The 26,711-nt window shown below is 47.4% G+C and overlaps 1 protein-coding gene across 6 annotated transcripts in view; it reads left to right on the top strand.

Moving 5' to 3' along the window:
• The window catches only part of OPA1 (OPA1 mitochondrial dynamin like GTPase), a 428,917-nt gene that overhangs the window by 61,250 nt on the left and 340,956 nt on the right, over positions 1-26,711 (top strand). For 3 of the 6 annotated variants that reach the window (XR_014970880.1, XM_085635798.1, XM_085635797.1), the window contains 3 exons: positions 7,168-7,238; positions 10,912-11,022; positions 21,873-21,926. Coding sequence is in view for 4 of the 6 variants with exons in the window: in XM_085635798.1 (XP_085491924.1) it covers positions 7,168-7,238; positions 10,912-11,022; positions 21,873-21,926 (236 nt within the window). In the remaining 2 variants the exon portion in view is untranslated. The remainder of the gene's footprint in view (positions 1-7,167; positions 7,239-10,911; positions 11,023-21,872; positions 21,927-26,711) is intronic. The other 3 variants (XR_014970881.1, XM_085635800.1, XM_085635799.1) reach the window with 1 other exon arrangement.

Genomic DNA, 26,711 nt, shown 5'->3' with positions numbered 1-26,711 from the left:
CCCCCTTGTACCTGTGATGATGTTTGTGTGTGACACCAGCGTTTAGTGCTCGTCTGCCCCCTTGTACCTGTGATGATGTTTGTGTGTGACACCAGCGTTTAGTGCTCGTCTGCCCCCTTGTACCTGTGATGATGTTTGTGTGTGACGCCAGCGTTTAGTGCTCGTCTGCCCCCTTGTACCTGTGATGATGTTTGTGTGTGACGCCAGCGTTTAGTGCTCGTCTGCCCCCTTGTACCTGTGATGATGTTTGTGTGTGACACCAGCGTTTAGTGCTCGTCTGCCCCCTTGTACCTGTGATGATGTTTGTGTGTGACGCCAGCGTTTAGTGCTCGTCTGCCCCCTTGTACCTGTGATGATGTTTGTGTGTGACACCAGCGTTTAGTGCTCGTCTGCCCCCTTGTACCTGTGATGATGTTTGTGTGTGACGCCAGCGTTTAGTGCTCGTCTGCCCCCTTGTACCTGTGATGGTTTGTGTGTGACGCCAGCGTTTAGTGCTCGTCTGCCCCCTTGTACCTGTGATGGTTTGTGTGTGACGCCAGCGTTTAGTGCTCGTCTGCCCCCTTGTACCTGTGATGATGTTTGTGTGTGACGCCAGCGTTTAGTGCTCGTCTGCCCCCTTGTACCTGTGATGATGTTTGTGTGTGACACCAGCGTTTAGTGCTCGTCTGCCCCCTTGTACCTGTGATGATGTTTGTGTGTGACGCCAGCGTTTAGTGCTCGTCTGCCCCCTTGTACCTGTGATGGTTTGTGTGTGACGCCAGCGTTTAGTGCTCGTCTGCCCCCTTGTACCTGTGATGATGTTTGTGTGTGACACCAGCGTTTAGTGCTCGTCTGCCCCCTTGTACCTGTGATGATGTTTGTGTGTGACGCCAGCGTTTAGTGCTCGTCTGCCCCCTTGTACCTGTGATGGTTTGTGTGTGACGCCAGCGTTTAGTGCTCGTCTGCCCCCTTGTACCTGTGATGATGTTTGTGTGTGACGCCAGCGTTTAGTGCTCGTCTGCCCCCTTGTACCTGTGATGGTTTGTGTGTGACACCAGCGTTTAGTGCTCGTCTGCCCCCTTGTACCTGTGATGATGTTTGTGTGTGACGCCAGCGTTTAGTGCTCGTCTGCCCCCTTGTACCTGTGATGATGTTTGTGTGTGACGCCAGCGTTTAGTGCTCGTCTGCCCCCTTGTACCTGTGATGATGTTTGTGTGTGACACCAGCGTTTAGTGCTCGTCTGCCCCCTTGTACCTGTGATGGTTTGTGTGTGACGCCAGCGTTTAGTGCTCGTCTGCCCCCTTGTACCTGTGATGATGTTTGTGTGTGACACCAGCGTTTAGTGCTCGTCTGCCCCCTTGTACCTGTGATGATGTTTGTGTGTGACGCCAGCGTTTAGTGCTCGTCTGCCCCCTTGTACCTGTGATGATGTTTGTGTGTGACGCCAGCGTTTAGTGCTCGTCTGCCCCCTTGTACCTGTGATGGTTTGTGTGTGACGCCAGCGTTTAGTGCTCGTCTGCCCCCTTGTACCTGTGATGATGTTTGTGTGTGACACCAGCGTTTAGTGCTCGTCTGCCCCCTTGTACCTGTGATGATGTTTGTGTGTGACGCCAGCGTTTAGTGCTCGTCTGCCCCCTTGTACCTGTGATGATGTTTGTGTGTGACGCCAGCGTTTAGTGCTCGTCTGCCCCCTTGTACCTGTGATGATGTTTGTGTGTGACACCAGCGTTTAGTGCTCGTCTGCCCCCTTGTACCTGTGATGATGTTTGTGTGTGACACCAGCGTTTAGTGCTCGTCTGCCCCCTTGTACCTGTGATGATGTTTGTGTGTGACGCCAGCGTTTAGTGCTCGTCTGCCCCCTTGTACCTGTGATGATGTTTGTGTGTGACGCCAGCGTTTAGTGCTCGTCTGCCCCCTTGTACCTGTGATGATGTTTGTGTGTGACGCCAGCGTTTAGTGCTCGTCTGCCCCCTTGTACCTGTGATGATGTTTGTGTGTGACACCAGCGTTTAGTGCTCGTCTGCCCCCTTGTACCTGTGATGATGTTTGTGTGTGACGCCAGCGTTTAGTGCTCGTCTGCCCCCTTGTACCTGTGATGATGTTTGTGTGTGACACCAGCGTTTAGTGCTCGTCTGCCCCCTTGTACCTGTGATGATGTTTGTGTGTGACACCAGCGTTTAGTGCTCGTCTGCCCCAGATTCACTTCTTGTGGTCTAAGTATATTAGGTCAATTTTGCTGCAGAGGAATTTTAGACCGAGTAGTCCTGCTTTTTTATATTTACAATTGTCCTCTATCCCTAAACTGTGGTTTTTGGTTTCTGGTAGCTGTTTTTAGTGCCTATTTTTAATTTTGAGTGTTTTTTTTTATTGCACTTTAAGAAAGACTTTTGTGGTAGCATTGTTTTTAGGTTGTTGGTATATATCGTTTTTTCTGATCGACCGTTATCTTAATGATGCATGTCATTTGTTCTGTTCTTATTTGCATTTTTATGATTTTCTTGAAAATTCAAATAAAGTTTGTGAGCTGAATCTGTGCTGAACCCGCTGGTAGCTTGGCACACAAGCTGCCAAGCTTAACCTAGAGGCACAGTGTCAAGTATTTATGCAGCACACAAACAGCAATGGAGTGAAAACACAACACAAGATCTCCCACACCAATGACAGAGTAAAATTGAATACATAAAATGACACCAAAACTAATCTAATCCAAATAGTACAAATTGAGTTGTTTTTTTTTTTTTTTTTGTTTTTTTTTTTTTAAAGGTTTTATTAAAAATGGAGTCAAAATTGCTAAGTCCCAACTGAGGGTATCTGGTCACTCTGGATCGGGACAAAGCCACTAGTTCAGGCTGACTGTAAGGGGGTGCAAGCTGGACAAAGAACTACGTTTGGCCCATTGAGAGTTGTACATTATGTCCCTGCTGCAAGGTCTGTGCAGCTGTGCGAGGCTTTGTGTCGCCCGGCGTAGGTTCAATGACATTGTCCGGCGAGGATTTGCGGGGCTTCACATTAGATTTGATGTAACCGTCGGTCAGACAAGGAGGAGTTTTCTCCTCTACCAGTCACAAGGCTTGAAAAATCCAGTTGCTATGGCGCACCAGATTTAATCAGGACAAGCTATTTTCATAACCTACTCACCCGTTCTGGCGAGCTGAAAACAGATGTTCCACTTGCTCATGAGTGAATGAGCAATAAAGATGCCTTTAAATCTTGTTTTCTTGTCACATTTGCTCGACTTTCAGAACCAGAGGTCAAAAGTCAGTTTGTCTTCCTACATTTTCTTTTTGTTTCTGTGACTGTAGTTAGTGGATTTTGTAAAGAGAACTGTGTGACAATCGCGTTGTGCAAAGCATGTGAAATGAAAGGTTGTAAGATTTCAGGCTTTTTATCTAACGCAGCACTGAAAAAGCTAATAAGTGAACTGTTCAAACATTTCAAATACATTTCACTCGTTATGCAGACATGTTTATGTAATTCTGTGGTGAAAAAAAAATATTTTTCTAGGATCACAACAAATTGGAGCATTTTACCTGATGTGTTATTTTTAAATATTTTTGCTGAAACCCAATTTCCAAACATTGTTTTTGCGCTATATATTTTGACATTAAAACTACATGTTAGTGGGAAAGATTTGTGGCCATTCCAGTGGAAAGTGTGCTATCTGAAAATGATGGTGCACTACTACATCATGCTTTAGACATATATTTATGAAAAGTGAGTTTTTAAATATTAAGTGGGAAAGATTCCTGCTCCTGCCCAGATGACAATGCTATTAGTGAACTAAGAGATAAGCCAGGGATCATGTGTACCCTATATGCTGGCACGATTCTTATTATACGTGGAGCAAACGTTTAGTCTAGTAAATAAAGAGTCTTTTTTTTTTTGTGCAGCAGTAATATTGAACGTGCATATTTGAAGGTGCTTTCTTATGTGGTAATGAAGAAAAAGGAAGCTTCATAGGACAAAATAATTTGCATAGGATCACACAATTTGAGGCGGGTTCACAGTTCAGGTACATTACAGTTAGGTCAAGTAGATTATTCAAGTCATTTAGTTATGTGCCATTATGTCAAATATGTACGCCCTTCTTCTTTGCACATCTCTGCCATCTGCACATCTTCAAATGCCTCTTTCCTCTTCAGCACCCTCTTTTCACTCTCCCCCGAATGCACTTCCTTGCATCTCCCTCACTTCACCACTTCCAAACATACACTGCACTCACACACATTTAAGCAACTTATTTACTTTTATTTTTGCCCTGTACATATTTTGACATCTGTGTACCCCCTTCACACACATTTACACAGAATTTCAATTGCAACTGGAATACATGACCATAGTTCTGTGTACTCTGCAGAGAGGCCAACTCACTGATAGGAACTTTGCTTTGCCTTAAACCTCAGCGCCAGAGCTCTCAATCAAGCCCTCATAAATACCGGACACAACTCAAAGTATGCACTTTGCAAGAGTAATAAGATGCATGGAAAAAATGCAAGATTAAGTAAAACGTGAAATAAAATTGGAAATAAATTGTTGGCATGCATTACCTTAGCATTTTTTACTTTCATGGTGTGTAAATCAGTCCATGTTTTTGGCATTAATGTTAAGGGAATGAGGATTGAGCCAGTCTTACTTCCTTATGGCATATAACTTTCTTTACTATAAGCGCCTATTTCTCCCTTTGAACTAGACTCTGGTCTGAATCAACTTCGCAAGGGAGCAAAACCCTGCTCGTCTTTTGGATCAATTTAGTGGGGAAAAAATACAGCATCTTCAATTCTAAAGGGGTCAGCGATTTGCAGCCTGGTCCGTGGGTGTCACAGGGGAGGAGGTTAGCGTGACCAAGGGTCTCAGCATGATATTCACATAACATTATGAAACTCACCATTACTGAGGACAAGGCGCCAAATCACATATGCTTGCATCCAGTCCTACTGTGTGACAAATGTAAAAGGGTGGGATCTATGCCTGTGAATGATGGACATCTGGCCTCACGCAAGGATGCAGACTCCGATGCCTGAAGCTGGGATTCTGACAGAGTCACTGGCCTACAGTGTATTCCACCAAGACTACAAAGGCAGTGAAGGGCTTTAGAAAGGTAAGCCCTGCGCCGTGCGTCACATTGCAGAAAGTTGGTTTTCTGACTGTCTTCTACTTCAGAGTGAGGCCGCCTGGGACAGACAGTCCAGAGTTAAATACATCGATTTGTTTAGAGATATGTTTGTATCTCTAAATAAATAAATAAATGTGATATTTTTTTAAGTAAACGTTTAGGAATTTCGGGGGGGTGCATCCCTAGAGCCCTAATGCAGCAACTGCCTCTGACCCAATGTTCTCTTTGGAAGAGGGAGGACGCACAGTTGTGAAATCAATTTATGACTTTTTCTTTACCAGGACATGTAAAACATAAAAACCCGTCCTATGTTTTAAATTCAATTCACCTTGTCCTATGGGCAGTTAAGGCCTAGTTTAGGGATGGCTTATAGGTATAAGAAAGGAAAGTTTAGGCCTGACTAAAGACTTATTTTGCCACGTCGAATTGGCAGTTTAAAACTGCACTACAGGCCACAGTGACATGAGACCTGTTTTAAAAGGATACTTTCAGTGGGTGGCAAATTAGTGCTGCTACCCACAATTTAATTTACAGGCCATGGGTACCCCTAGAACTATATATGAGGGTCTTGCAAGTGAATTAAATGTCCAATCAGGTGCCAGTTGTACCATGTTAGTAGTGGTAGAGTCCACAGAGTCTTAAAAGGCAACAAAAACAGATTCAGAAACCAGGAGTAGTGAAGGCATAACGTTTGGGAGTGACCCTACAGGGAAGACCAAGTCTAACACTGATTGAGTAACCTAATCTGAGCCTAGCCACTGCTGTGTCCCTGATCAGACTAACAGGATCACAAACACTGGAAGCTCCATTAGTGGGGTGGATACAGACGGTGTAACTCCTAGATTTGAACAGGAGTTTGCCCTGTATTGTGTTCCCCTATTTGTGCTATGTAGTATTTTGTAACATTGTAAGATTAAAACCCTTTCTTTTATCAAAAAGGACTAGCACCGGAGTACACTAGACTTTGTGACTGTTAGTTGAGTTCTGAGCTGAGAACCTCTCTCTCTCTCTCTCTCTCTCTCTCTCTCTCACCACCCCCCACACCACCCCCCGCCCCCGTAGAAGCCTCTAACTGCGAGCCCTCTATCCTGAGAGTCAAGTGTGGATGTGGTGTACTTGGCCCAGCTTACAGACCAGTATTAGGGTAGGCACCAGGACATCAGTGACAAACTACCTCACCTACCACGGTCAGGGCACAGTAGATCCTGTAGGTCTGACACCCTTATTTTATAAGAAATCCACCTCCGAACATCACCCTCACCGACGGTCTTCAGGAAGAAACTCAAGACCTGAATTGTAGACTAAATCAAGCAACTCAGCGCCTGGATACCCTCACGGGTGATATTCTGCGCTATACAAGTACTGTTTGATTGATTGATTTAAACTATGAAAAAGAATTGTCCTTGAAAGAAATTGCATTTCATTTGGACTATTGCTCTTTATAGTCAACTTTTAATCTCGGCAGATGAACCTGTGTCTGTGGCCATTTGCATCAATGGCAGATAAATATTTCCACTTGTTGTTGCACTTGACACGCTGTGGGCCGCTTGAAAGATTTTGAAAATATTCACATTTTTATATTTTATTTCTAAAATACCTTGTACCTGTGGTTGCTTCCTCTATTATTGGCACCGCCACCGGCCTCCTGGCTGTATCCAGAAAGGTCTCTGTACACTATCAGTGTACATAAAATGTTAATGTAGACCCTGCCCACTGCTAGCCCTTTGCATGGCCATGTTTTCATTTAGGATGTTGATCTATTAATACATTTAATTTGGAGCCCGGGGATCCTGCTGCGTCCTTACAGCCCATCGAAGGAGCAGCATGTCGTAAAGCTCATGACTCACAAGGGGCAGTAAGAGTCGATGACCGTCCATGAGCACGTCGGCAGCTGTTTGGTGATTGAGCTCTCGGAGGATTTGATTTTCTTTCTCCTTTGAGTCTGTGATTCTGTGAATGCTCCCGCCTCTTATTCAGTGACAAAAAGGAAGATTCTGCATGACTTGCCACCATGTATAGCCTTCACTGTCTATGTATCTTCATAACCATTGTGTTCAAATCTTTGTATTCTGCAGGACCCGCAGGAGAAACTGCACTTAAAGTAACAACCAATCAAACCTTTGAAAATGAAAAGCAACACAAAAAGGTATGTCATGATCGCTTTAATCACCGTGCTCTCCTCTGTTGACATTATGGTAGTTGCATATAGTTTTCTTAAAATTCTAAAAATGAACAATTGTGACCAAAGATGGCGTTCCCTCTGCTAGAGCATCTTGAATGTGACCCACGTTCCCATGTTTGAAGCCAAGAGGCGTCTGCTGCTTGATGGCGTTGAGTTTGCCACCAGACGTTCTTAGGGTTTGTCTTGCAAACTCACAAGAAGTCCCTCTGAGTCTTCCGAAGAGTGTTCTTGCAGGATCTCGTTCCGCCTCCATGGTCTATCTCCTCGGAGGGCTTTCGTGCTCATGGTTGGGCTCGCTATCAATGCATCCAGATGTTTGTTTTTTTGTTCTTTTTTTTTTTACAGAGTTTTATATAGCGCAAACTTGACCCGAATCGGGTATCAGAGCGCTTTACATAGCACCTAGTTGCATTACACGAGGAGACATTCATTTTTGTTAGGCACGGGGAGATTACGTGATTTGCCCAGAATCACAGGATGTTGAGCGTCATTGCCGAGACCCGAACCCGGTTCCCCATATTCGAGGTCGACCGCCTTAGCCGTTGCGCTACTCCTCTCCCCATGTTGTTTACAATGTGACATGTAACATGATTTGGTGCATCCCAGTAAAATATTTGTATTACACATGCCAGTTGCTATCGATCCACTTTAAAAATGTTATTTTTATTTTATTGAAATACAGCTGTATCCATACTGGTACATCCACTAATGCAGTCTTAACCATTTACATTGTCAACAGTTTCTCATTGTTTTACCTTTTGCTTAATACTCAAATTTGTGGCAACTTACACACCCTAGTGGTGGGGCAAGCACTAGTTTAAGCTGTTAACCAGAGCCGCATAGAACCTGTACCGGGAATGTTTATTCAGGCTTCTCACATTTGTGTATCTGCCGTTTTTCACTTTTTATCCTCGAAGGAGTGAACAGACTACGCTTTGACATTTGCTTGCTCGGAGCAGGTGTTGGCAAATCTTTTGTGTGTGTGATTATCCATGCTCCAAGTCTGTGAGAGGGGCAATTTGCTCATTGTTCAGGCCCCTCAAGGGTGAATCAATCAGTGAGCCGCCATGTTGGAAGCAGTTACAACACTTCTTTCTTGAGTCACCGGATAATGGGCTACGATTGCTGTGGGGGACAGCAGCACCAGGTTACTGATAGGTTGAGGGCCAAGTCAACACATGATGATTGCCACAGTAGAGGTGGGTGACAGGTATGGGAGATAGGGTTGTAGCTGTGTTCTAGGTAAGCAGCCAGTCTCTATAGAGCAGGAGGAGGGAGGGGATTTGTAGATATGTAGGAGCTACAGTTTTCAGTATAAAGTGCTGTGTTAATAGTAATTGTATTTGTGTGATCCTATTATTCCTCTGAAAGGGCTTCTAAGCACTCTCTCGGAGGGCACAGTGAAGAAAGATGGTTCGCCTGAGATCATGCAAATCGTTTCAATCAGCCTTTCACCTCTAGACTCCGAATTGAAACCCAAGGTTTTAACCTCTATAGATGCCTTCTGCTTGAATGCTCGAGTCAACCTTCCCAATAGCATTGAGGCACTAATTGTGAAACAAAGCTTGTCGCTCTAACAGATGTGACTCTTTTGAACAATTACCTATTTCTACCTCAGAAGAGTTACAAACTGAGTTGACCTTGCCAATAATTTAACCTATGATTTGCAGGAGACCGAGATGGCCGCAGTCTACACCAAAGCGACAGAGCAAGATTGCCTTTTCTGTTCTTTTACATTTTATGGGTGATTAGGTTACCCAATTGTCTCAGCTTTTGCCTCTTTCGGAGCTACTTTTGTGAAGATCTCTGACCCTAAATAATTTTTTATATATTTTTTTGCCTTTGTGTTTTTGGCTGTCTTTATTTAGACTTTTTCCTCTATATATTGCACTGTTATTTATTTTCTGGTTATCAAACCTTCAAGGGACCGGGTTTCCAGCAGGCTGGTTCGCCACAGAATATCGGTCTTTTATGTCTCTTAAGGGTTCACCTTCTAAACGCTGTTCCTCCTGGTTGAGTAGATGAGTGTTGCAGACGGGCACTCTCGGGCGTGGACTCCCTGCTGTTGACTTACTGTAAGGCTGTGTCGGAGCATGACCATGGGACCAACCTGAAGCGAGAGAAAGGGCGTCTCCACAAATCTCAGAGTAGAAGCCACTATCTCTGTCATGTTTGCCTCCACCCTGAAGGTCCCAACAGTTGCTGTTTTCATGGTGATCGGCTTTGAAACCTTGCCAGGGTGGAGGCATCGTTCAGCATCAAGGCGCTGGACATAGATGATCGCCAGGTCTTCAGCCAGTTGCCAAATACCTAATTGCGTCCCTGAGGTATGTTTATGTCTATCCTTTTGAAGGCATTCTGCTGGTTCAATCTGCCTTTCGGATGAATTGTCCTCTTCCCAGGAGAAAGAAGGATGAGCAGTCACTACGTGGCTCTAAAACATGGTCACTGGCTTTGTGCAATATTGTCAACTCTGCTTGTCCTCCATGTGACCCAACACCAGCCTTGGCAGGGTCCACACTTCTTAGTTTGAGTCTCAGACCAGACGGTACCCGACATCCTGCAAGTCTTCGAAATGTCAGTACAAGAGTAACGAGACAGTACTCGTTATTCAGCACTATGGGACAGCTTTCCTGGGGGTCCAAAGCTTCGAGGTAAGGGTCAGGGTCTACACCAGTCTGTGTCCATAGGCTTCTCAACCATAGCTGAGTTTTACATTAATCAGAACGCCTTTCTTCCGCTATTCTTTGCTAACGAAGTAGAGAGTACCCTCCACGATTCAGATATTGAAAGTGCTCCTTGATTTAATGTGGTAGACTCCGAGACGGTAGCTGAGGAGCGGGTGACTGAATAAGCAGCGGTAGGTCTGTTGTGCAGGCAGCCAGTGCATGCCTTCAGCTTCCTAAGTTCTCTGATCCTTTCACCTTATGGCAGAGAAAGGTCACTGAATCTGAGACACAAAAGCTGAAGGACTAAGAGTACAGATTCGTATTAACTAGTAAGTATAATTTATTTCAAATTCTGAAACGCCACCTGCAGACTAATAACCTAGACTTGCCAACAAATGCTATATTTATGTTCTTGTGAAGTGCCAAGAACTGCAGCTGGTTGTAGCGCCAAGTGCACCGCGTGGCTTCTGGTCTTGCCTGATTACCCACTTTGCCCTTCTCCTTTCTCGCTAGGCACAAAAGTGTTTTTTCTGGTAAACGATAAGCTTCTTATAAGAGGCTGTTGGCATGTGCTGTGCTTGATGTATGTTAAATGCAGCATAAAAAGGTAAATGCATGCTTTCGTTCTGTGTCTAATTGCCACTCTGCAGACACTTCTCTGTTTCTAAAAATATGTTGTAGAACAACCCCACCATTTCCAGAAGGCTCCAAAAGCTCCCACATGAAAGGTTTTATTTCAAAACCAGGAAGGCTTGTTGGATGTAGCAGTGCTTAGGCGCCCGTTACACGCTGCCTTGCCCTTAACATTCCATAGCCTGGTCTTGTTTATAGAATAGAGCTGTGACTCCCCTTTTTTATTTTTCATTGTCCTTTTCATTCTTGTTTTTCATCTGTCTTTGCTTTGCCCTTTGTTTTTAACGTTTGTTTCCCTCCTTCATTTTCCATTTCCCTTTGTGAACTCATGGCAGGGCCTGCTTGGTGAACTCATTCTATTGCAGCAGCAAATTCAGCAGCACGAGGAGGAGGTGCGCAGGGCGGCTGGAAACTTTAACACGGGCTCTTCTCAGCAAAGGCGCAAGGTGATGGATTTGAGGGCACTGTGGATGGCTCGCATCTCGCTTGTGGTCAGCGCTGGCTTATGCAGTGGGCAGTTGTGTGCTAAATGGGGTGATTGGCTTCGCACTAACACTTAATTGACCGAGTTCAGCTGGCTACTTTGCCATGGTGGCTCCTCTGGAAGCGGAGTGGGCTGGTGCTCCTGGCGCTGGGCTTGGATGTTAGTCAGGTCTTCACGTACCAGTGTAGCCGCTTGATTTGTGATCTGGGGTAAGTGCGTCTCTCCTTGTGCCTTGGTTGCTTTGGGGTGAATCAGGGATGCTCAGAAGCTTCTATGTGATAGCCGCATACTTTGAAAAATTATGAAATTTAATTTCTTGTTGGAGTATAAATGAGAACCATAACCAATATCTTTGTTCGATATTGATGAGCATAAATTAATTTTATAGAATCCGTTCTTTCTATTGTAGGCATAAGTTACCTGCGGTCCCTGTACAAGACCGATAAATATTTTGAGAATAGTTGCTATGCTGGAGAAGTTTCTTTTTTTGAGCACAGATGTCATTGGAATTTAAGTTTGATTTTCCAGCTCATAAGCTATGTTTAAGTTTTAAACTCATCACTTTGGCCTTTCCTAGTGGACTGTAGATACAGACCCTAGCCCCAGCAGCGGATTCCCAGCATTGCCAGGAATGACCTTCAGCAGCTCCTAGCGGATGCAGACCCTAGCCCCAGCAGCGGATTCCCAGCATTGCCAGGAATGACCTTCAGCAGCTCCTAGCGGATGCAGACCCTAGCCCCAGCAGCGGATTCCCAGCATTGCCAGGAATGACCTTCAGCAGCTCCTAGCGGATGCAGACCCTAGCCCCAGCAGCGGATTCCCAGCATTGCCAGGAATGACCTTCAGCAGCTCCTAGCGGATGCAGACCCTAGCCCCAGCAGCGGATTCCCAGCATTGCCAGGAATGACCTTCAGCAGCTCCTAGCGGATGCAGACCCTAGCCCCAGCAGCGGATTCCCAGCATTGCCAGGAATGACCTTCAGCAGCTCCTAGCGGATGCAGACCCTAGCCCCAGCAGCGGATTCCCAGCATTGCCAGGAATGACCTTCAGCAGCTCCTAGCGGATGCAGACCCTAGCCCCAGCAGCGGATTCCCAGCATTGCCAGGAATGACCTTCAGCAGCTCCTAGCGGATGCAGACCCTAGCCCCAGCAGCGGATTCCCAGCATTGCCAGGAATGACCTTCAGCAGCTCCTAGCGGGATGTGGATGCAGACCCTAGCCCCAGCAGCGGATTCCCAGCATTGCCAGGAATGACCTTCAGCAGCTCCTAGCGGATGCAGGCCCTAGCCCCAGCAGCGGATTCCCAGCATTGCCAGGAATGACCTTCAGCAGCTCCTAGCGGATGCAGACCCTAGCCCCAGCAGCGGATTCCCAGCATTGCCAGGAATGACCTTCAGCAGCTCCTAGCGGGATGTGGATGCAGACCCTAGCCCCAGCAGCGGATTCCCAGCATTGCCAGGAATGACCTTCAGCAGCTCCTAGCGGATGCAGACCCTAGCCCCAGCAGCGGATTCCCAGCATTGCCAGGAATGACCTTCAGCAGCTCCTAGCGGATGCAGACCCTAGCCCCAGCAGCGGATTCCCAGCATTGCCAGGAATGACCTTCAGCAGCTCCTAGCGGATGCAGACCCTAGCCCCAGCAGCGGATTCCCAGCATTGCCAGGAATGACCTTCAGCAGCTCCTAGCGGATGCAGACCCTAGCCCCAGCAGCGGATTCCCAGCATTGCCAGGAATGACCTTCAGCAGCTCCTAGCGGATGCAGACCCTAGCCCCAGCAGCGGATTCCCAGCATTGCCAGGAATGACCTTCAGCAGCTCCTAGCGGATGCAGACCCTAGCCCCAGCAGCGGATTCCCAGCATTGCCAGGAATGACCTTCAGCAGCTCCTAGCGGATGCAGACCCTAGCCCCAGCAGCGGATTCCCAGCATTGCCAGGAATGACCTTCAGCAGCTCCTAGCGGATGCAGACCCTAGCCCCAGCAGCGGATTCCCAGCATTGCCAGGAATGACCTTCAGCAGCTCCTAGCGGATGCAGACCCTAGCCCCAGCAGCGGATTCCCAGCATTGCCAGGAATGACCTTCAGCAGCTCCTAGCGGATGCAGACCCTAGCCCCAGCAGCGGATTCCCAGCATTGCCAGGAATGACCTTCAGCAGCTCCTAGCGGATGCAGACCCTAGCCCCAGCAGCGGATTCCCAGCATTGCCAGGAATGACCTTCAGCAGCTCCTAGCGGATGCAGACCCTAGCCCCAGCAGCGGATTCCCAGCATTGCCAGGAATGACCTTCAGCAGCTCCTAGCGGATGCAGACCCTAGCCCCAGCAGCGGATTCCCAGCATTGCCAGGAATGACCTTCAGCAGCTCCTAGCGGATGCAGACCCTAGCCCCAGCAGCGGATTCCCAGCATTGCCAGGAATGACCTTCAGCAGCTCCTAGCGGATGCAGACCCTAGCCCCAGCAGCGGATTCCCAGCATTGCCAGGAATGACCTTCAGCAGCTCCTAGCGGATGCAGACCCTAGCCCCAGCAGCGGATTCCCAGCATTGCCAGGAATGACCTTCAGCAGCTCCTAGCGGATGCAGACCCTAGCCCCAGCAGCGGATTCCCAGCATTGCCAGGAATGACCTTCAGCAGCTCCTAGCGGATGCAGACCCTAGCCCCAGCAGCGGATTCCCAGCATTGCCAGGAATGACCTTCAGCAGCTCCTAGCGGATGCAGACCCTAGCCCCAGCAGCGGATTCCCAGCATTGCCAGGAATGACCTTCAGCAGCTCCTAGCGGATGCAGACCCTAGCCCCAGCAGCGGATTCCCAGCATTGCCAGGAATGACCTTCAGCAGCTCCTAGCGGGATGTGGATGCAGACCCTAGCCCCAGCAGCGGATTCCCAGCATTGCCAGGAATGACCTTCAGCAGCTCCTAGCGGATGCAGGCCCTAGCCCCAGCAGCGGATTCCCAGCATTGCCAGGAATGACCTTCAGCAGCTCCTAGCGGATGCAGACCCTAGCCCCAGCAGCGGATTCCCAGCATTGCCAGGAATGACCTTCAGCAGCTCCTAGCGGGATGTGGATGCAGACCCTAGCCCCAGCAGCGGATTCCCAGCATTGCCAGGAATGACCTTCAGCAGCTCCTAGCGGATGCAGACCCTAGCCCCAGCAGCGGATTCCCAGCATTGCCAGGAATGACCTTCAGCAGCTCCTAGCGGATGCAGACCCTAGCCCCAGCAGCGGATTCCCAGCATTGCCAGGAATGACCTTCAGCAGCTCCTAGCGGATGCAGACCCTAGCCCCAGCAGCGGATTCCCAGCATTGCCAGGAATGACCTTCAGCAGCTCCTAGCGGATGCAGACCCTAGCCCCAGCAGCGGATTCCCAGCATTGCCAGGAATGACCTTCAGCAGCTCCTAGCGGATGCAGACCCTAGCCCCAGCAGCGGATTCCCAGCATTGCCAGGAATGACCTTCAGCAGCTCCTAGCGGATGCAGACCCTAGCCCCAGCAGCGGATTCCCAGCATTGCCAGGAATGACCTTCAGCAGCTCCTAGCGGATGCAGACCCTAGCCCCAGCACCGGATTCCCAGCATTGCCAGGAATGACCTTCAGCAGCTCCGAGTGGGATGTGGTTGAAAACACTCTGGGCATGACTGAAGGTTGAACTCCTTAAATTCTGAGTGCCGGGTCTAATCTTGGACAAGGCCTTGAGCCCGGCTGCTCATTCATCCACTCATTCCCCAGACCATTGTCCTCCACCTTTGAGTGTGTACAGGAGCCTTTTTGCTCTGTGTTTCTACAGGCTCCTCCTGTTTTTCTGTCTCTCTTTATCGTTGTAGAACAGGTCCAGCAAACCTGTGTTTACCTGCTGCAGGTACGAAGATGAGAGCATTTGCCATCTGCTCCTATCCTCCTCCTCCACCTGCTGTTTTTGCAGGCTGAGGAGGGTGGAGCAGGACACTGCCATCAGGCAGTGCTGGACTTGAGACCAAAAAGTGCTGTCATCCGATCACCCAATGCCACAGGGGCTCCAGATCACGGCAGCACATTGAAGTTAATGAAGTGATGAGTTTCCCACCATGCACTGCACTGCTCAGAGCTGTGCACTGCCAGTAGGCTAGGTGGGAAGGGATTGAGGGAAAGCAGCAAACCATACCAAGTCGGCTTTAAAGCCACACCAGGTTTGTGACCCCTGACTACAGGGCCAGGCTGGTGAGTGAAGAGCAGGCCGATGGCAGAGGTGCCTCAGTCCGCAGTGAATACTGTTCCCAGTCCATCTTCCAGGATCGCTCTTTATCCGAGTTACCTCCACCGTAAGAGAGAAATGTTCTTCTCTTTAATTGTGGAAATATTTGCTCACCTTTTCTAGACTGTCGACTTGAAATGCATGCTGGGTTGTTTAAAATGTAAAATGACACCCCTACAGGGCTACAGCTTTCTTTCAGGGTTTGGAAAGTTTGAGATCTGCAACATTCAGAAAATAGCTGTTATCCGAGCAGACAATCCGATTGTTTTGACCCTTGGACTCTTTTGGGGTTCGAAGACTTGAAATTTTGCACACCAGAGAAAATGTTCTCCCAACTAATCAAGACGCTTTAAATTCCAAGAATAGTCTTGGGGGAATCTGGCACGCAGGACCCTCCAGGACCTACCTGTCCAAAACGACCTAAAATTAACCCTTTGAACACTGCCTAGCTTTTTAACCAAACAAATGTCAAAATCAAACTGCTGCACATAGTCACACTGAACAAAGAATAAGAATCTATTGTGAATGAAGTTGCAGCTTCCTGCCAAGTTTAATGTAAACCTGCATCAGTTTTTGCTGTAGCAGAAAGATTAAACCACCCACATAAGCTCAAAATTTGAAATGAACAGCCTGATGTACACAGATTAAGTGTTTTGAAAATTCGACAAATGGCACAAAATTTATAAGGATACTCAAAAATTGCATTTCCATGTAATGTGCAACCTAACTATAATCACAGTGGACTCAGCTACTCCTGTGTATTCACTGATCAGGGTCTTCTGGTTGGTTGCTAAGGTCAGTAACTAACCACTGCGGTAAAATAGAAAACATTCAAATTCAGTTAAACGGACAGTGTAGGAGCAATTCAGCACAGAAAAGTCTCTGAAAATGACCACTCCTCTTCCTGCCAAATAGGACTGTTCGTGACGCGTCATATACAACTTCCGTGATGACATCACTAAGGCCTTTCGGGATCCCTGTGCCTGTTAGCCCAACCCTTGTTACAAGTTTGGTGTACTCTGCATCTTCTAAACAATCTTGGGAGAGACCGGACCGATGCGTGCGTATCAGAATTCCCTTCGGCTTCGTAAATCTTATAAGGAAATAATCTCTTGTCCATCAGCCTTCAGGAGCCCTGGAAAGAATGGCTTGGAGTTTGAATATTCCATCTAGGGAGCTAATCATTGCTATTACTACTGAATGGGAGAAGATGTTTGCCCCTCACCAGAGGTATGATGGTCCATGCAGTTGTGGCATTAGTGAGAGAAACTCACTATATTCTTCAATCTAAGCTTGCCTTGTCCCAGAGCTGAGCAAAAGGCGTGTGCTGAGCAGCAACATGGCAGGACTGCGCTGAATAATCCACTTCAGAGAAGAGGCTTTGTGTGGTTGAAACACTGTGCTTTGTGCAGTGCGAGGGAATGGTTTATTCAAAGTACTGACTATGTAGAAAACAAACTCCACCTGCAGTTTAGGAAGACCATGCTAGCTTATTTTTCGTTGCGCTGGGGGTGTCTAATGCTTGACAATACTAACTGGAACTCTCTGGAAAGCCGCTTCAGCCAGTTTCAGAGGACGGTGCTCAAGACCATGTGAATGGGAATGCCTGCTGTCTCCTAAAGGTGGCTGCAATCAACGGCTCAAACAGGTACCCAAAGGTCATATGAAACCAACAGAGGAGGAGTTGGGTGGACTGAAGCCACAGTGGCACTGAACCCCCTCCAGAAGTGGTTTTGAAACTAAAAAAACAATAGACCAAAGCAGACCCTGGTCCTTCATGACTCTGGCAGTAGACGTAGAAGAGAGGAATGTGCAGCAGGAACCATTTAGAGAAACTATGAAAAGAAACCAAAAAGGAAATATCAAAAGAGTGAAGTTACAGACCTGATGGCCAAGTTTATTTTTACTAGTATGTGTTCAATACAGAGGGAGACGGCTGAAAGTGAAGGAGTGGTGAAACTTTGCTGTACGCTACGTGACAAAATTGATGCATGTTTTAGTGAACTCAGGACAAACAATGTTTAACTTGAGGTGATTGGTAGTAAGCCTGGCCGTACTACAGATATCCATAGTTACTAATTTACAAATGTTAGCGTGTGAAAGGAGAGCTTGGACAGCTCACAGAAAGTCCTATCAGACAGATTCAACAGGGGATCATTTTGTCTGGAGACGGTCCTAAGCAGTTTTTACAAGCCATACGATCGTCACTCAACAGGTTGTAGTGGAAGTGGTTATGGACTTCTGGGCTCACTGAAAGAATTACGAGCCTTCCAGAATGGTGGTCCTGATGTAGCAAGGCCTGTTTTACCAGGTGGATGGCAGCCCTAATAGTATCATGATCTGACGCTCCTCTACAAGCCCACTCCAACCAGGGAGGAAAGGATCTCGTTAAGGTGGGGAGCCATGCATCTGACGCAGCTCTTCAAACCCACTCGAACCAGGGAGGAAAGGATCTCGTTAAGGTGGGGAGCCATGCACCTGACTCACCTCTTCAAACCCACTCGAACCAGGCTGGAAAGGATCTCGTTAAGGTGGGGAGCCATGCATCTGACGCAGCTCTTCAAACCCACTCGAACCAGGGAGGAAAGGATCTCGTTAAGGTGGGGAACCATGCATCTGACGCACCTCTTCAAACCCACTCGAACCAGGGAGGAAAGGATCTCGTTAAGGTGGGGAGCCATGCATCTGACGCACCTCTTCAAACCCACTCGAACCAGGGAGGAAAGGATCTCGTTAAGGTGGGGAACCATGCATCTGACGCACCTCTTCAAACCCACTCGAACCAGGCTGGAAAGGATCTCGTTAAGGTGGGGAGCCATGCATCTGACGCACCTCTTCAAACCCACTCGAACCAGGGAGGAAAGGATCTCGTTAAGGTGGGGAGCCATGCATCTGACACACCTCTTCAAACCCACTCGAACCAGGGAGGAAAGGATCTCGTTAAGGTGGGGAGCCATGCATCTGACGCAGCTCTTCAAACCCACTCGAACCAGGGAGGAAAGGATCTTGTTAAGGTGGGGAGCCATGCATCTGACGCACCTCTTCAAACCCACTCGAACCAGGGAGGAAAGGAGCTTGTTAAGGTGGGGAGCCATGCATCTGACGCAGCTCTTCAAACCCACTCGAACCAGGGAGGAAAGGATCTCGTTACGGTGGGGAGCCATGCATCTGACGCACCTCTTCAAACCCACTCGAACCAGGGAGGAAAGGATCTCGTTAAGGTGGAGAGCCAAAAATGTAGCATAAAGCTTTGCATCATATTCAGAAACGCTGTGGGGGCGAGGTACTTGGGTATCCTTGCTCGGTTTGGGGAGGACCGAGATGATTGCCTCTTACATGGGAGTAATCCATACAGGAGTGCCTCAGATGAAAGTGTGAATAGTATGTGTTTTCTGTGTCTGTGTAGTGCAGCTCCTGCCACACTTCTCGTCGGACCAGACCAGATAGGGTATTCTTCAACCTCCTTGAGAAAGCACCAGTATATCCCAACCACCCCACCTTTCCATCCTTCTAGGGTTCCTATACCTGATTGAAGTACCCAGTAAGGATAATCTCTCCATTTTCTAATCCTGCCAAGACCAACAGGAATTGTAACAGATCTGTGACCTGAGCGGTGTTAGGGGCACAGACCGAGTTGAGCGTGGTTTGATGCCCCTACATATCCTGCTCAAAATGATATGCTGACAGTCAGTGTCTGCTTTGGTTTCAGTTAACTATGAAGAGAAAATTATGTTTAATTGTGGCTGCCCCCTGTTGTTTAGAGAGTACAGAAGTGTTGAAAGATGTGGGGTATGTTATGTGTCTGAGTTTCCTTCAGTTCCTTTTTCATAGGTGGGTAAACCTACAAAGCCCAGTTGCTTATTAATACTTTTCAGGATTGTCAACAAAATTAACCTGTAAGTAGCTAACAGCAAAGGAGCAATATCTTTCCCTCAAAAGTAACTGTGGCATGGGGCCAAACAACGCACCTGCCGCCACAGGTTGGGGGGCAATGGACCATCCGACAAGGCCCTCTGCATGGGCTATCCACCAGGTGCAAAGAAGGTGAATTGGAACCAAGCCTGTCAACGATCCCCAGTGTACTTGTGCTTTATCCTGCCAGAGACGTGTAGAGCTGGCCTAGGATGCGGCCATAATTTGTTACCGCACTGAGCTGGCAGCCTATGCAGAGGATATGAAGAAACCCCGTATGTAAGGAAGATGAGGAAATAAGTATCCCAGTAGGGGAAGTCTTCCCTCTGCAAGACCTCACACTTGAGGAATCCTTTGAAACAGGGAGGCCCAGGAGACGGATGCCTCAACTCTCTCAGATCCATGGTGGCGCACTTCTTCTAGTTCAAACGAGAGGCCAATAGATATGTCCACCTGACCTGGATGCCATCTTCTCTCTTGTGTGATTACTTTAAATTCAGATCTGTGCTGAAGGCTGTCTGGGCAACATCATGATGGGTGGAACATGTTTGTTCTTGAAAGGATACCAAGCTCATTCCCCTTTCTCAAAACTGCTTCTCTTTTAGAGTATTGGTGCTACTTAACCGAGGTGTCTCTTGGTCTCTGCTGTTTAGCAGGTGCCCTGAGGCCAGTATGGTGTATCCCATCCAAGTGCACCTCCTGATGAGCCTTCCCCAGCACATTAGAGAGCATGGCACTGATGAATGCGTTGAAGTTGGCTTCTGAGACCTCCTCACTCAGTCCACAAATTCTTACGTTTTCCTTCTGGGAGCAGTTCCCGAGGTCTACCGACTTGTCCATAACCCCCTCTAGTTGTTAATCCAAACTGGAGCTGAGGGAATATGTAGATAGCTGTTCCACTTCCAGAGCCTCTAGTTTGTCTTCAGCATCCAAAATTCTCTGTCCCACTGAGTCTGTACCGATGCTCAGGTCCTGGATTTTGGCCCCTTCAAGCTTAGATCGCATGTCTGCTAGGCTCTTTCAAAATCTCAGAGCAGTTCATTCTGCAGTTCTGTCTTCAGCGTGCGGAGGCTCTACAGCAGCTTTGCTTTGGTTAAAAGGCATGACTGAGCAGCTAGTGTCCCCAGGGTCTGGTCTGGATCTGACCAAGTAGGCGAGGAGGCACCCTCAACCCACTTCTTATTTGGAGGCATATGATGGGTCATCTAATGGCCACCCCTCTTGCCAGCCACAACCCCCACACCTCAGGGTCCCAGAATAGGCTGTCTCATTTGCTAGCAGTGTCAATGAGTCATTGATGGGTAGGGGGTGCCCTTGCAAGCGACCACTCGCTATTTAAAGTCACATAGTCTCTGCAAGAGGGCACAGCTCAAGTAGGCCTGATGGCATCTCTCAATCTGTGCGAAGCGCTGCTCCAATGGACCTCCGCTCACCCTGGCTTGCATAGGGACCTGAGGTACCAGTCAATACTGGGGCGGGAGAGGGGGCGCTCATACCATACTGTGATCTCAGGGACTTCCCATTGAGTAACAGGTCAGGAAGTGTGCTGGTCACCCTCCTGTGCCACCATTCTCTCTCAGATGGGCCTCAGCCCGGCGGCACCTGATCTGGCACCAGGCCCTTACAACCGCCAGCGTCTCCTGCTGCAGCCTCCTCCCGCTATCGAGCCCCCCACACGAGGCAAACAAGACTGCGTCTCCTAAAGCGCCGTCCATTGCTGCACAGGTGTCCGTCTTGGTGCTCTTGGCTCCACCATCATCCGGACTAGGCTGCAGGCGTGATCGTGGGCCAAGGAATTATCCGTCTTCCTTTCTGCAGCATCCGGCCAGCCATCTTCCACACTCGCTAGTCCTCCTGGAGAGGGTGGCTCGAGCACTCTCAAGATAGCCTGGAGCCCTCGCTGACAAGATAAAACATGACGAGTCTGGCTGTACTGGGAGCCGAGATAGAGCGTCGGGCTGCTCGGCCATCTAGGCTGCGCCCCCTCCCCGTTATCAATTTTAATTATTTTTTTAATAAAATAGATGAATAAATAGTTTTAGAAATTATTTGTAATGTTTAAAGCTCCCCACTGAAAATTATTGGATTGTTTCAATATTGTTATGTTTTGCTTATAGGTCAGCATTGTTAAGTTTTGCCTATAGGGGGAAATTATTGTGTTTTGCCTATGGGGGAACATTGTTAGATTTTGCCAGTATGGGGGCATTGTTGCATTCCTTCTTACAGCAGGTGTGGGAGGTTGAAGGAGGCCTAGGCACTGTCCATATATTGTTAGAATAGAAGATGTGAGAAGCTCTGTATGAGAGGGAGGTTTGAAGGGTGCCACACTGCAGACTCTTCTCTTTGACTCTTTTCCCCCTTGCAGTCCCCATCCACCTTGGTCCCATTAATGGGGGTAGGCTATGTTTTCACCGGACACGCTTTCCCCGAGTGTGTTGCTGTTAGGACATTCTGTACCTTAGCATGTGGTTGTCACAGGAAATGCAACCCCTGAACCTATGTTTGACAGGACATGCTCATTCCGAGCATGCTGTCTGCTCGGGCACATAGACAAGCATACCGTTAATCTATTTTTTTTTTTTTTAAATAACATTTTCTCAATAGGTTGAAAACATCTAACTGTAGTGTAACGGAATGAGTCATTGATTTATTTCTATGATTCTGTTTTTTAGGCGACAGAAAGAGAAAAAGCAGATCAGCTTCAAGAAGAGCTCCTAAGAACCCAGGTACTACGAATCGTTGTGTGCGTGTTGGTGAGGTTTGTATGCGATGACACACGTCGGTGATGTGTGTAAGTGATATTGTCATGGTGGTGGCTCGTGCACGTGTGGTTACATGGCAGTGTGACATGTTTATGATGACATTTGTGGCAGTATTTTGTATGTGTTATGCTGTGTTCGACTGTGACTTGCGCATGTAATGTACATCTTGGTCACCTGTGCGTTTGAAAGCGTGCGTTTCGTTTGTATGTGATGCCGTATGTGGCACGTGACTGTGACTTATGCATTAGGTGATGTACGTGACACAAGTGTGTGCATGTGTTGTACATGGAAGTAGGTATGAGTCAGCATATTATTTCCGCTCAGCACTTATTATTCTAAGCACAAGCATTTAAGGGCACAAGGGTTTTCCATTTCAGGACTCAATAGTAGTGGTGCCTTTGTGGTTCCAGTCCCTTGAAATCGAGCGGTAAGAGGGGTGTTGCCGTATGGCGAAATTTCAATCTTTTGAGTCATAGCCCTCTCTCCACTGATTCCCCAGGGATACCCCTTCTACAGTCCTAAAGTTGTTTTGGTTGTTGTCCAACCCTTTTACTCCCATCCCCTCTTAGCAACAAATAGGGAAACGGAGCGTCTTATGGCACTGTTGTAAATAAAACAAATCTAGTCTGCTACTCCCACATGCTTCCACTTACCCAATAAGTGTGGACAGGCCTAGGGGTGCACCGAGGTGGCAACGCAGACTGCGTTCCGGACCAGTCTCAGCTGTAGCAGAATATACTGTGTTTAATTTGCCTACAAAACAGTGTTCAAAAGTGCTATGCCCCATATTTTTAATCGTGACAAGGGACAGTATTTTCTGTCTAGCAAATGATTTGTAAGTAATTCTCAAACATATGCTTACAGGGGTATTGTGGGCCCATCCTCGGGTGTATTACTGTTTCTGCTCATGGTATTGGCTGTTTGCTGGATCAGTTTGCCTTCTATCTAAGGCTTCCATTACAATGCATGAGGAACTATTTTACAGCCAGTCATCAAGTATAACATCTTTTATGCAATACATGCAAAAAGCAGCCTTTGTGTGGTTTTTTCTAATGCAACAGCTCAGTTTCTTAAATGTTTTTGGACAAACCTGACTCTTTGATGGACGCTCTAATGCAGATTGGGTCAATTTTCCATAAACTTTGAGCCAGGTGTGCCTATCGTCAGACACTTCTTCTTCTGGCCGACCTTTCCTGCCTACTCCTTTCCATTTGCTATCCACTTCTTTGCCTGCACCCCCACTTCCAACTCCTCTTCCCCTTACCACCACTTCTCTCTTCTCTCTCCCCACTGCTACTCCCTCCTTCTCTGCCCCTCTCGATGCCATGCTTAGTTTTGGCAGCGCACAGTGGCTCGGTCTGGCTCAAGCGAATGGCATGACCACTCTCTTTTCAGAGCTCCGCCCTTCCTAGCTGCTCTCTTACCCAGTTTTCTCCGGCATCTCGGAATGGAGTTGTAGCTCCCTCTTTCCTGTCACTGGGAGGATTTTATTCATTTGTTACTTCACTGAATTTACCACTATCATCAATAGCACCACCAACTTTACTGGCACTATCAAGATAACTACCACTGCCACAACTACTATTACCACCACTAATACTACCACCATTAGCACTACTATTCACACCATTATTTCAACCACCTCTACCCTCATTAACACCACCACAACCTTTACAAACACCCTGAAGCTTACCACAATCATTGTCACCGCCACCATCACCCTTACCACCACCACTGTCATCACTAATACCACCACCATAAGCACTACTATCAACACCGTCTTACATTTACTACTACTATCATAACACCACCACAACCTTTACTAACACAATTACGATTGCCACTGCCACCATCACCTTTACCACCACCTCCACTACTACCACCGCCATTACCACTAATACCACGTCATAAGCACTACTATCAACACCATTACCACAAACATAATTAATTCCACCACTACCTTTACCAGCACCATTATGATTACCACCATCACTATGAACGCAACTGCCACCACCACCACCACCATTACCACTACTATCAACACCATATCAACCACCATTACCACTATCATTAATTCCACCACAACATTTACAAGCACCCTTACGATTACCGCCATCACTATCCTCTCCGCCACCATAAGTACTACTATCAACACTACTATTTCAACCACCATTTCCACTACTGTCATTAATTCCACCACAACCTTTCTCAGCACCGTTACTATTAGTACCATCACTGCCACTATCCCACTTACCACCACCAATACCACTATCAACACCATTCTTACATCATTACCATTACTATTAACACCACCAGCACCATTACGAATACCACCATCAACTTCACTGCCACCACCATCGCATCCACTATTACCACCACCATTCGCACTACTATCACCACTACATTATTACAACCACAATTACCACGAGTATCATTGCTTCAGACACCACCGAGGCATCTCTTGGTCTCAGCTGTTTAGCAGGCGCTCTGAGGCCAGTATGGTTTATCCCATCCAAGTGCAACTCCTGATGCACTGACTTTATTGGCATACCATTTGCGCATCCAAACAGTAACAACTGCTGCTTTACTATGTTGGCCTCAGTCTCCCCTGTAGGCCGGCACTCTCCCCAGCAGCTCCGTGTGAAAGCGCTGCTCCTGAGCCCTCCTCCCTGCCTTCAGGGTTCATGCCGGCAGCGCCTGCTCTTGCTGCACCGGTATTCTCTCGCTGTGCCCTTGTGACCACCTCCGCATTTTCCAGTCTCTTTAATTACTGATTTCTGCCTTATTTCCTGTGTTGTGCTTTTTACTGTTTTTCCATTTAGCATTTTGTGTGCCTTTGTTGCCCACCGCTGCTGCCCCGTGGCCCCTCCCACCGTCACAGCCCCCGCTCCCGCCTCCCTACCTGCAGCCCCGCCCCTCTCCCCTACTTAATGGCAGCCGCTGCGTGGTCGCCTAAGGCAAGCATGTCTGCTCCCCGACCAGCGCCAGGAACCCTGGCTGTCCTAGGCCACTCCGCTATGACCTCACCAGCCTCCACGCACTCAATCCCGGAAGACACACCGACTGCGTAAGATCCTCGCCGAACACCACCCATTGACCGTTCTCTTGCAGAACCTGCCGCAGATCCTTCACAATCGACAACACCCCCACTACCGCCGAAGGCCCACCTGACACACGCACCACCAGTCTCCTGACATGTATCCTCCTCAACGTGCGCTCCCTGCACCGACATGCAGTAGAGATCTGGGACCTGATCGACACCCTCTTGCCCAACGTCGCCTTCTTCATGGAAACCTGGACCAACGCCACCTCCGGCCCGACATCGCCACGGCCATCCCCGACGGCTTCAAGATCAAGGAAAGGACCGCCCCCACCGCCCAGGAGGAGGATTCACCATCACACACAAGACCCCCCTCCGACTCTCCACATCCAGCACAAGCGACCCCCACTCCAACACAGAACACCTCAACTTTCAGATCCAGACCAGCCCCAGGACCACGCTACGAGGCACCCTCATCTACAGACCTCCGGGACCTCGCACCCAGGCCGCAACCACCATCGCCGAGCTCGCCGCACCCCACGCAATCACCTCCACGGACTACATCCTACTCGGGGACCTGAACTTCCACCTCGGCAACGACCCCGACTCCATCACTCTCCTCGACAACCTCGGACTGAAGCAGCTGGTCAATACGCCCACCGACCGAGCTGGACACACCCTCGACCCAATCTTCGCGAGACGAACAAGCATCCGTCTCAGCAACACCACCCAGCCCCTCTGGACGTACCACCACTGCGTCCACTTCACTTTCAACACCACCATCGCACCCAAGCCTGCCCTGCGACCGCCTCGATGGAGCTGGAGCAAGGTCAGAGAGGAACTCCTCATCACCACCCTCCTCCAAACCGGATCTCTGACAGAATTTCGAAGGTCAGAAAATCGACCTACACAAATATCGCAACACAAATATCGATGTCAAGAATATCGACATCCTATCTACAACATGGTAAGTACAAAAATATCGAAAATAAAATATAGATGTCAAAAATATCGTTTTTAAAAATATCGGTTTTTTTTTGGTTACATAAAATATGTAAAATGAACATAATAATACTTATATTTAATTATGTTTATTTTATTTATATTTCATAATGTTAAAAATTAATAATTAATCAATATAATTTAATAAAAAATCAATTAAACATATACATATAATATATAATATATATACTTAAGAATGTTTTTATAATTATTTTAATAAATTATAAATTATTTAAAATTATTAAAAATTGCAAACACATTACACACATAAAACAATAACATAAATAAAAATTAAATAATTATGTATAACAAATTAAAAAATTTACATTTAATTTAAATATTGTTAAATTTAATTATATACTACATTACCTAAAATAATAAAAAAAAAATTAAATAGTAGAGACAATAAAACTAATACTCCAGCTCCCAAAAAAACAACATAAAGGAAAATTTTGGATAGCGGAGGGCTAAAAATTACTATATCCACTCCAGATAGTGTAAAAGTAGGGAAAGTGTTGGATAACGTAGAGGTATAAATTACTATTCCGACTCCAGGGAGTGCAACAGTAAGGAAAGTGTTGGATAGCGTAGGGGTAAAAATAACTATTCCAAATCCAGAGAGTGCAACAGTAGGGAAAGTGTTGGATAGCGTAGGGGTAAAAATTACTATTCCAACTCCAGAGAGTGCAACAGTAGGGAAAGTGTTG

This window comes from Triturus cristatus, chromosome 11 (genome assembly GCF_964204655.1).
Source record: "Triturus cristatus chromosome 11, aTriCri1.1, whole genome shotgun sequence".
Taxonomy (NCBI): Eukaryota; Metazoa; Chordata; class Amphibia; order Caudata; family Salamandridae; genus Triturus; species Triturus cristatus.
This window is presented reverse-complemented; position numbering and strand designations above follow the sequence as displayed.